Source organism: Trachemys scripta, chromosome 12, assembly GCF_013100865.1.
Source record: "Trachemys scripta elegans isolate TJP31775 chromosome 12, CAS_Tse_1.0, whole genome shotgun sequence".
Lineage (NCBI taxonomy): Eukaryota > Metazoa > Chordata > Testudines > Emydidae > Trachemys > Trachemys scripta.
The window spans coordinates 38,606,223-38,618,188 of record NC_048309.1 but is presented as its reverse complement, the minus strand read 5'-3'; the positions used below and the strand labels follow the sequence as shown (position 1 = coordinate 38,618,188).

At 41.9% G+C, this 11,966-nt stretch overlaps 1 protein-coding gene across 1 annotated transcript; it reads right to left on the bottom strand.

Moving 5' to 3' along the window:
- Positions 1–10,423: 10,423 nt before the first annotated feature.
- Positions 10,424–11,368, bottom strand: LOC117885435 (olfactory receptor 6F1-like). The gene has a single exon (XM_034786742.1). The coding sequence runs from the start codon at positions 11,366–11,368 to the stop codon at positions 10,424–10,426; it is 945 nt and encodes a 314-aa protein (XP_034642633.1).
- Between the last annotated feature and the right edge of the window lie 598 nt (positions 11,369–11,966).

Sequence of the window (11,966 nt, the reverse complement as noted above, 5' to 3'; positions counted from 1 at the left end):
CTGTGAACCAGCGGAGAGGCTAGCAGAGGAAGTTTGCCTGGGAGTTCGCCTGGGAGAGTCCACTGCTAGCAAGTTAAAGAAGTATGGGCTGGATGAATGAACTATAAGGTGGATAGAAAGCTGGTCAGATCATCAGGCTCAATGGGTAGTGATCAATGGCTTGTGATTCAGGAGGGCCGGGATCAGTGGTAGAGTGGTAGAGGGGAAGGATATAAGCCCATGGCTAATAAAGGCGTGGTTCCTAGTCCTGTAGACTAGGGAGGATTGCCAAGGGGGAAGAGGGTAAGAACCTGCAGGTGTTGAGAGGGGCTGGGGCTCAGAATAAGGAGCAAACCCAGACCCCTCCCACACTTCCCTCCTTTACCACCTTCTTGGGCCAATAGTGGGGCCCTCATGGCCCCAAGAGCAGGAGCATGGGGTGGCATCTTAGCCCCCTCCCCATCAAGAAAAGGGCAGGACCCACCATACTACGTTGGCCATCTTGTCACAGGCTCCATGTCTAGTTGACAGCCGGTATCAAGCGAAGTGCCCCAAGGGACGGTCCTGGGGCCAGTTTTGTTCAATAGGTTTGTTAATGATTTGGAGGATGGCGTGGACTGCACCCTCAGCAAGTTTGCAGATGACACTAAACTGGGAGGAGTGGTAGATACGCTGGAGGGACCTAAACAAATTAGAGGATTGGGCCAAAAGAAATCTGAGGTTCAACAAGGACAAGTGCAGAGTCCTGCACTTAGGACAGAAGAATCCATGCACTGCTACAGACTAGAGACCGAATGGCTAGGCAGCAGTTCCGCAGAAAAGGACCTAGGGATTACAGTGGACGAAAAGCTGGATATGAGTCAACAGTGTGTCCTTGTTGCCAAGAAGGCTAATGGGATTTTGGGCTGTATAAGTAGGGACATTGCCAGCATATCGAGGGACGTGATTCTGCATTGGTGAGGCCTCATCTGGAGTACTGTGTCCAGTTTTGGGCCCCACACTACAAGAAGGATGTGAAAAAATTGGAAAGATTCCAGCGGAGGGCAACAAAAATGATTATGGGGCTGGAGCACATGACTTCTGAGGAGAGGCTGAGGGAACTGGGATTGTTTAGTCTGCAGAAGAGAAGAATGAGGGGGGATTTCATAGCTGCTTTCAACTACCTGAAAGAGGGCTCTAAAGAGGATGGATTTAGACTGTTCTCAGTGGTAGCAGATGACAGAAGAAGGAGTAATGGTCTCAAGTTGCAGTGGGGGAGGTTTAGGTTGGATATTAGGAAAAACTTTTTCACTAGGAGGGTGGTGAAGCACTGGAATGGGTTACCTAGTGAGGTGGTGGAATCTCCTTCCTTAGAAGTTTTTTAAAGTCAGGCTTGACAAAGCCCTGGCTAGGATGATTTAGTTGGGGATTGGTCCTGCTTTGAGCAGGGGGTTGGACTAGATGACCTCCTGAGGTCCTTTCTAACCTTGATATTCTATGATTCTATGATGATTATGGAGTTATGGGCCAGAAACCCATTGGTTTAGGTGCTGTACAAACATAAAACAAAAAGCCATGGAAGTGGTAGCAATCTGAGGCCAGCTAATGTGAGACTTATTGCTCATGCGTCAGTGGTGTTTTGAAGGAGTGTAAATCTGTGTTGGACATATGAATAATGATCAAATGATGTATGACTGAATGTGAAGAAGATGTGTTGATTGGATTCCCTCTGGTCTTATGTTCTTAAATGTACTGAAAAGGAGTCTAGAACTCTACATGGGATATTTTTTTGCTATGGGAGATCATATAGGAATGATGATTATCAAAATCATAATATCCATGTTATGGGAGATCCCAATATTTTGATACTGGGTTTTATGCTGAATCATAGCAAAAAGTTGAAGTACTGAAATTTTCAAAATGTTGAGAACAGAGTACAAATTGTCCATGTTCTTGTTATACTGTTTTTTCCCCATCCAGCTCTATTTGTACTTCAGCATGATGATTCCCAAGTATATATTTGCAGCTTGATTTTGTATGAACTACTCTTACTCTAATTCTTTAAAGGGTAGTTCAATCTCTTTTTCCTTTTTAACTCTTTTTAAATATATTGTTCCTTCAGGTAGACATTAATAACAATTTATTTTTAAACACCTGTTTTCCTCTATTTTTGAAGAACAAAGATTAAAACCACACTAGTAACTAAGAGGCATATTTTCAAAAGCAAAATGGTTCTTTAGGTACCTGTCTTCCATTGACTTAAATGGGAGCTAGATGCATACATGTAATTTGTAGCTTTGAAAATCTACCCTAATTTGTTTAGGCCCTTTTGAAATTTGCAGGCAGAGGCACTAACCAGTCAATTGTCAATAATTTCACTCTGATGAAGCTCCATTGTTTTCGGTTGAATTATTCCTAATTTACACCAGTGTGAGTGAGAAGGGAATCTGGCCTTGTCATTACAATGGAGTCATTCCTGATTGATATTCATGTGTATGAGAGGAGTATGAAATCCCTGGACTTCAATAGAATTACTCATGGTTTACACCAGAGAAGAAAATCAACACTATTTATATCAGTGGACTTACCCCTGATTGGTACAAGACAGTAGAGTGCCAGGTCGAAGAAGTACTTTGGAATCAACTGGGATTTATTTCTGAACAACTAATACATCTGTGTTTTTATTACTCAGCATAAGTTTTATTACACACCAATATTAAACAGAAGTAACTTCCCTGAAGTCACTGAATCATACTGATGTAAAAGTGATCTAAAAGAGAGGAGAATCAGCCCATACATATGAGGGAGAAACCATATTAAAAGAACGTTACATTTGCAAAAACCAAGTGTCAGAATTAAGGTTTCTTGTGCAACACAGGATGGTTTTTTGGCTATTGAAGTTACACATGGAGATCATTTCAACCATAAAGCATGGAGAATTTGAGTAAACAGAACCTAATTTATAATATCAATCAAAATCCTGGATATTGTTGAAGGGCAGGGTTTTAAAAATAAAACCTAAAGGAGTTAGGGTTGCAACTCCCACTGAATTTCAATGTGAATTTGGCACCTAGTTCTCTTAGACTTCTTTGAATTTTCCAACCTACCGTATTTTCCGGCGTATAAGACGACTGGGCGTATAAGACGACCCCCAACTTTTCCAGTTAAAATATAGAGTTTGGGATATACTCGCCGTATAAGACTACCCCTCTTCCAACGCACACCAAAAAAAAATTAAAAAAACATCAGATTTGATTTCAATATGGTAATTTTAATTCAAATGCTTATGACATGCAGGTACTTAGCAGGAAAACTGTCACTTCTAAACATAAGGCTGTTTGTCATCAAACATGTAAACATAAAACAGTGCAAGTGGATTAAACTTTTCCTAATTCACTCTAAAGCTGAAAGGAAGGATAAGACAATAAACCCATGGGAGCTGCCATGCTGTTTGTTTTCTAAGCTGTCAACCAAACTGGAACGGATGATGATAGGAGGAAGATAACAAACAAGAGAGAGAGAGCAAGTGCCGGGCAAGTCCCTGGCGAGTTAGCAACGCCCATCATAACTGCAAGCTACGGTATTTTTCAGGTTTTGCTGGCGTGACAGTTTCCCTTTAAAAGCCTTCAAAATCCTCCTGTTCGTCATCTGATATCATAAGTACATCAATGACATCTTGTGATACATTTGTAAGGCAGTCATCGTATGGATCGAATTCCGTATCAGATGGTGTGGTCTCAGCTTCGGCTTCCTCTTCATCTTGCCACAAGTAGTCGTCCTCCATACCATCTAATGAATTTGATATGCCACACTTCTTGAAAGACTTGATTACTGTTTCTGCATCAATATCATTCCAGGCTTTTATGACAAACTTGCACAAAACATCCAACTGTGGAGCACGCATGTTTCCTCCTTTTGTGAATGACTTTTCGCCGCTAACCATCCATTCATTCCACTGTTCTTGAATGCGATCTTTAAATGGCTTGTTTAGGCACACATCCAGTGGCTGTACCAACGATGTCAATCCTGCAGGAATAACTGCCACATCGGTGTTTAGTCTTGCAAGCATTTGCTTGGTGCTGGGAGTTAAATGAGCCCTGAACATATCCCACACCAGTAGACTACATTTTTGAATAAGTCCACCTGGTCGCCTGCTCCATACATTATCAAGCCATAGCTTTACCCCTTCTTCATCCATCCAGCCTTTTTCATTCACATGTACAAAACAACCAACAGGGAACTTGAATTTCGGCATTGTTTTTCTTTTAAAAATAATCATTGGTATCAGTTTGGCGCCATCAGCTGTGCATCCTAGTACCACTGTAAAACTGGACTTCTCATGTCCTGTTTTAATTAAAATTGTTTTTTTCACCTTTTTGATGGACAGTTTTATTTCCAACCATATCAAAATTCATTGGAGTTTCATCCATATTTCCAATACTACTTAACGCATAGCCATGTTTAGTGCGCTGTTGTATTACGTATCGATGGAAACTATTTACTTTGCTATCAAGATCTGCAGGTAATTTTGGGGCAATTTTCATCTTTTGCCTCAGTACCATATTATGCCTTCCCATGAATCTAGTACACCAGGATACAGTGGCCTTAAATCTGTTGCTGTGATCTGGGTTAGATTTGGCCCACTGAAGTGCAAACAAATGTATTTTATTTCGTGTCACTACATAACCGTTTTGGCGATGCTCATTCACCATGTCTGCTACATGTTTTTCGAGTTCTGGCCAATGTGGAGTGCCTCTTCTTAATGCACACTTACCCCTTGGCATACTCTTTAATGCTTTTTCATTTGCTTTCCAGTCCCGAACCATCTTTTCTGTTACTCCATATTGTCTTGCAGCAGCGCAGTTATTATGTTCCATGGCAAAGTTTACAACTTTAAGTTTGAAACTGGCTTCATATTTCTTTCTTCTTGCTGGTGGAGCCATGATGGGGTTTTGACTGTTGGACATTTGTATACTGTACTGTATGTACTGGTGCTATACTGTATGAACAGGTACAGATACTGGTGCTGTACTGTATGTGATACCCAGTATACAACAACCAGCCAATCACGGCAAGCGATGTACCTTACCGGCGATTGGCTGGTTGTTGTATACAAAGCCTGCTTGGATTGGTCAGCTCTCCCTGCCTGCCCAGCCCTCCCTGTCTCCAAGACTATCAGAGCGGTAGCGCAAACACGCCTCTTTCACCCGTCTGGCCCGCCCTTGTATCCTATTACCTCCTTCTCTGCCTCTCAGATCTCGCACATGCGTGCCTGCGCCGCTTCACTGCAGTCCTCAGGAGCGAGATCTGAGAGGCAGAGAAGGAGGTACGGTAATAGGATACAAGGGCGGGCCAGACAGGTGAAAGAGGCGTGTTTTTCTGGGCACAGCGCTGCTCTATCTCTTTTTTCCATACCCCGGGCGTCCTGGACGCCTGCAGCTTGCTCCGCCCTTCACTTACACCTTCCCGGTGAGGCGCCCCCTCACCTCGTCATCGGGCGGGGATGCGGCCGCGGCCGTTTTTGAGCTCCCCCCACCATATGTGGCGACCGCAGATTCTCCAGTCCGGCTCGGAAGTTTCAGCACCTGCCCTATAAGACGACACCCGGCGTATAAGACGACCCCCGACTTTTGAGAAGATTTTCCTGGGTTAAAAAGTAGTCTTATATGCCAGAAAATACAGTATATATAATTTCTTTAAATTTCATTTAATATGTCATGTATATATTCACATGGTAACAATTGTATAAATCAGTCTTGTTATAAAATAAAGTCTAGTTTGACTAATTTATAAACATCCAGTTCATAGAATCATAGAAGATTAATGTTGGAAGAGACCTCAGGAGGTCATCTAGTCCAACCCCCTGCTCAAAGCAGGATCAATTCCAACTATATTATCCCAGCCAGGACTTTGTCAATCCAGGCCTTAAAAAACTCTAAGGATAGAAATTTCACCATTCCAGTGCTTCACCAGCCTCCTAGTGAAATAGTTTTTCCTAATATCCAACCTAGACCCCCACCCCACACTGCAATTCGAGACCATTGCTCCTTGTTCTGTAATCTGCCACCACTGATAACAGCCTAGCTCCATCCTCTTTGGAACCCCTTCAGGTAGTTGAAGGCTACTATCAATTCCCCCTCACTTTTCTCTTCTGCAGAATAAATACACCCAGTTCCCTCAATCTCTCCTCATAAATCATGAGCCCCAGCCCCTCGGTAATTTTCATTGCCTCCACTGGACTCTCTTCAATTTGTCCACATCCTTTCTGTAGTGGGGTGCCAAAACTGGACGCAATACTCCAGATGTGGCCTCACCGGTGCTGAATTTAGAGGTTAATAATCACTTCCCTTGATCTGCTGGCATGCTCCTACTAATCTAGCCCAATATGCCATTAGCCTTCTTGGCAACAAGGGCATACTGCTGACTCATATCCATCTTCTCATCCACTGTAATCCCCAGGTCCTTTTCTGCAGAACTGCCTCTTAGCCAGTCGCTCCCCAGCCTGTAGCAATGCATGGGATTCTTCCATCCTAAGTGCAGGACTGTGCACTTGTCTTTGTTCAACCTCATCAGATTTCTTTTCACTCAATCATCCAGTTTGTCTAGGTCACTCTGGACCCTATCCCTACCCTCCACTGTATCTACCTCTCCCCCCAGTTTAGTGTCATCCGCAAATTTGCTAATGGTGCAATCCATTCCATCATCAAGATCATTAATGAAGATGTAAAACAAAATGCAGGACAAGATGTAGGACAGACATCTGGGGTACTCCGCTTGATACTGGCGGCCAACTAGACATCAAGACATAGATCACTACCCATTGAGCCCGACGATCCAATTCCTACTGTTTGACTGCAGTGCAAGTGTATCTTTTTATTTGTTACAACCCACTCCATGAGTTAGAGGTATTTGATAAGGCAATTTCAGATACTGTTCAAAAACATGACCTTAAATCTATTGGACCTGCATTTGTCTGTACCCTGCACAATTCCACTGCCCACCATCAACACAAGAATTCCCCTCCATGCCTACACAGTTGTCATACTGCAACTAGCAATAGGCATACACCAACCCTCATCCCCTCAGCATGTCTCCCTGGAGTGCTCAGCCCCTGTTCCACAGCACACTTACAATATTCTAAGATTCACTGATCCTAAACACAAGACTCTAGTTACATCTCAGAACACAACTCGCATTCACAGATAGCAGTTAGATATGTTTATAGTGGAAACAAGTATAAGTTTATGTAACAAAGAATAGAGATTATAGTGATATCAGGTCAAAGTATTGGCAATCAATGATTACATATAATATAAAATCATAACATACATTAAAACAACAAGGAGTCCGGTGGCACCTTAAAGACTAACAGATTTATTTGGAAATAAGCTTTCATGAGTAAAAAACGTCACTTCTTCTTTTGTGGATACAGACTAACACAGCTACCCCCTGATACTTGATAACATACATTCTATACCCTACACTTAATTTATAAGATATTCTCATGACTATGTGTCATTCACACAAAAATCCTTACCGCAATTTACGCTCAGGTTGGCTTGACCCCTTCATTCATGAGGTAAAGACACTGCTAACTTGCTTCCTAGGTGAAGGAGTCTGCATGTTACCGCTCTAATATGTCAGAAAAATCCATGGTCCTTATTCATAAACCAGGTGCCAAGCTGCTGGTTGATTTTTCCTGTATAGGCCTTTCTCATGAGTTTCATGATCTCTTGATTAACCCTTGGCTCAATATGCAAATAGGCATACATTGTCAGGAACACAATATCCAAATGACCAAACAGTCTGTTATCCACTGCCTGAAAAGAACTTGGCTGAGGTATGTCTCCTCCTGGTTACCTCCAAAGCCTTTAAGAACATAATTCTAGTATAGATACATAGCTCCTTAATGACCAGTGGGCTACTGACTCTTGGGAAACTCCTTACATGCCACCCTTTGGTGAATTATTATGAATATATCTGACCCACAGAATTTTTGCAAGATCTCCTACATCTCCTGTGCCCTTTGCCAGTTGGCATAAAGTGGTCCTTGTGTCACATGTACCACTCCCCTAATGTGCTTAGGATAGGTGGGATTTTTAATTAGGCTTTCAAAGAAAATGTTTACAAAATGAATACTGTCTTGTATCTTTCTCCAAAGGCTTTCACATCTCAATACAACACGCCATAAGTGACAGCTCAGAGCTTCAATATTTAAAGTGAACCCCAACTATACAACATACATAAGGGTGAAATTCAGCTGCATGGGAACAGCCAGTTTATAGCCTATGCACCATTGCTCTTTGATGAGAAGCTCTGAGTAATAAGTACTTGTCAGTGGGAACTAACAGGCCCAGATCTACAAAGGTATTTAGCTATTTCCCACTGATTTCAATTGAAATTAGGTGCCTAAATACCTTTGAGCATCTGGGCCACTCCTAAATGCCAAACCACTCTTGAAAATGGGACTTTGTCTCTGAGGTCATCTAGGACCAGATTTTTAAAGGTATTTAGGCACCTAGTGAGATTTTCAAAAACATCTAGGTGCCTAAAAATCATACATTGCAATGGTTGTTAGGCATCTGGATATCTTTGAAAATCCCACCAAGTACCTAAATGCCTTTAAATACTTGGCCCTTAAGCATTTTTGATCACATTACTGTAATGGCCAGATTTTCAAAAATATTTAGGTGACTGCTAGGTTATGCTAGCCAATAGGAGGTGCTGTGACCTGGGGACCCCTTGGTGCCAACTGGCAGAGGGGAAAAGGTGTTTACAGTGATTCCTGAGTCAGATCTCTATGGGTATGTCTACACCCAGCCGCTAGTTCGGCGGCTGGCAATCGAAGTTCTGGGTTCGACTTATCGCGTCTTGTCTGGACGCGATAAGTTGAACCCGGAAGTGCTCGCCTTCGACTGAGGTACTCCAGCTAGACGAGAGGAGTACCGCGGAGTCGACAGGGGAGCCTGCCTGCCGCGTGTGGACCAAGGTAAGATCGAACTAAGGTACTTCGAACTTCAGCTACATTATTCACGTAGCTGAAGTTGCGTACCTTAGTTCGATTTGGGGGGTGAGTGTAGACCAAGCCTATGTAACAGTTCACCAAAGGGTGGCATGTAAGGTCTCTACCAATAGCCAATAACATACTGGTCGTCATAATCATTGCTAAATGTATGCACAGATGATATTTAAGGAGTTGTGTATCTCTACTAAAAACTATGTTCTTAAAATATGTAAATTAAGACAAGTCAACAGAAGGTGATAAAACAGGTTCTGTTCAGTGGGAGTAATCACTTCTCTATCTAGCTGGTCATTTTGTATTGTGTGTCTCATAATATACGTCTATTTGCTTTACTGAGCCTAATGATAATGAAGAAATTGGGAATTCACATAAGAGAAGATCTGCAGGAAAAAGCAAAACTAGCAGAGGGGTTGTCCTGCTTAAAGTAAAGACAATGGATTTGGGGGGCATAACTGAGGTACTGAGGTAAACCCAGGATCTTTCACTGAGGAGACAAGCTGAGAGCATGGCTTGTTTCATGAAAAAGGGATCACAGCCTACCTGATTGAGAAACACAAGTGGGCAATACTATAAGATATGGAGACATAATCACTAACCCTGAGACACTGTATTACATTTTACCTTTTTGTTTAAAATTTGTTGTAAAAATGAATAAATTCACATTTGTGAAACAATTCAAAATTTCAAATGATTTTTCATTCAAAAATGAATTATTTTTATTTGGTTTTTGTTTTGCTTTCTTTGTTTTGTGTTTTTTCTGCAAAACATTTATAAACAAATATGAAAATTCAAAATATTGATACTTTGGAATTTTCCCCCTTTCCCCTGCTTTTTTCTTTATCCTTTTTCCCCAGCCCCATTTTTACTTCTAAATGCAATAGAATGAATGATATACAGGAATATTTTTTATTTTTTTCATTTCTCATTATTTTTATTTTTTCCTTGTGCCACCATTTTCAAATGCTGAAGAGTCAAAGTGCCGAAAAAAGAAAAATGAATAAACTCAACACAAACATTCAAAATACCAACATTTCAAAACATTGTTTCAATAAAAATAAAATGGAAAGGTTTCTGGTCTTAAGAAAATATGTTTTTCCTTAAAAACAATTCAAATGAAATAATGATGTTGTGAAGGCCAAGATAAAACAGGGTTCAAAAAAGAGCTAGATAAACTCATGGAGGGTAGGTCCATCAATGACTATTAGCCAGGATGGGCAGGGATGGGGCCCCTAGCCTCTCTTTGCCAGAAGCTGGGAATGGATGACAGGGGATGGATCAGTTGATGATTACCTGTTCTGTTCATTCCCTCTGGGGCACCTGGCATTGGCCACTGTCAGAAGACAGGATACTTTGTTCTGACCCAGTCTGGCTGTTCTTATGTTCTTAATTGTGTACAGCTCTAATGATATCTTATTTTTACTAGATCAAAGACATCTACACACTTTACATCCCAGTGAGTGCCTTTTCCAAGGCTTTCTTCACCTCTTTGTTTCGTAGAGTGTAAATAAAAGGGTTTAACAACAGAGTTACAATTGTGTTTAAGGTGTTGACTATTTTGTTTTGATCCAGGGTGTTCTGTACAGAAGGCTTGACATACAGGAAAATGGTGGAGCCGTACCAGATAATCACAACAGTGAGATGAGCAGAGCAAGTCGAAAAGGCCTTTTGCCATCCTTGTGCTGATGGTATTCTCAGTTTTGTGGAGATGATATAAATGTAGATGATCGGGGTTATGATACATGTGCCCAGGAGGACAATGAAGGAGGTGATGAAAGCCACCAGTTGAAGGAGGTGTTTGTCTGTGCAGGAGAGAACTATCCAAGAATCTAAGTCACAATAGAAATGATTGATCACATTGGGGCTGCAGAAGGACAATCTGGTTATGAGATATGCCGGCACACAAATAGCTAGGAAACCAGACACCCAACAGCAGAGGGCCATCCAAGCAGACAAGGTGCTGTTCATGATGGAGCTATAGCGCAATGGGTAGCAAATGGCCAGATAGCGGTCATAGGCCATGACGGATAAGAGGAAACATTCTGTGCAGCCAAAGGATAGAATGAAGTACATCTGTGTGATGCAGCCAGTAAAGGAGATGCTTCTGCTTTTCCCCAGGAAGATTGCAAGTGTCTTGGGAACACAGGCTGTGGTGTACCATATCTCCAGGAAGGAGAGGTTGCAGAGGAAGAAATACATGGGAGTTTGCAGGTTGAAGCATGTTCTCACTAGGATTATGATGGCCATGTTTCCCATGACTGTCAGGAAGTACATCATGGAAAACAGCACAAAGAGGGAGGTCTGCAAGTTCTGACTACCAGGGAAGCCCAAGAGGATAAACTCATGCACTCTGGTTTGGTTTGCCATAAATGTTCCAGGCACGTAGTCCATCTGCACAAAGCAAGAGATCAGAAGAGAGGCAGTTAAATATATTAGATATTGCTGACCAATGAAGCAGTGCTTAATTTGTTCCAGAACTTGCCAAGGCTGAGCCCTGGCTTGGCATTTCATACTGTTGGCACCTCTGGGCTTGCTACATCAAAAAAATTACTTGAGCTCCGGCACCTAATTGCTTGTGCTCCAGCACCTCTTCCATTAAAAATTAAGCACTCCCTTGAAGGTTTGAGTTCACCATCTCAGTGTCTCAAGTCTGTCAGAATACCTAATACCAGTAGATCACCGCCTCTTTGTGTGGTGACCAGGCTAGGTTATTCTAACTGTTAGGACAGGCAAGGTTCTTCACTAGTGGTCCTTCACTTGTCCCTTAGACACCTTTGAACTGTATTCTGTCAATAGACGTTCAAACAGTCATTCTCTCTAGTCATATACTTCATGTCCTTTGTGGATGGGCTTTACTGTTTTCAGGATGTGTTTTAATCTAACACAGCTTTTTGATCAAATTCTCTTTTTCACCAATTATATTTCCTTTGTTTTTTTTTCTCTTGATACTCTCTCTCCAGTGCATCTGTAGATTTTATTTCCCTCTACT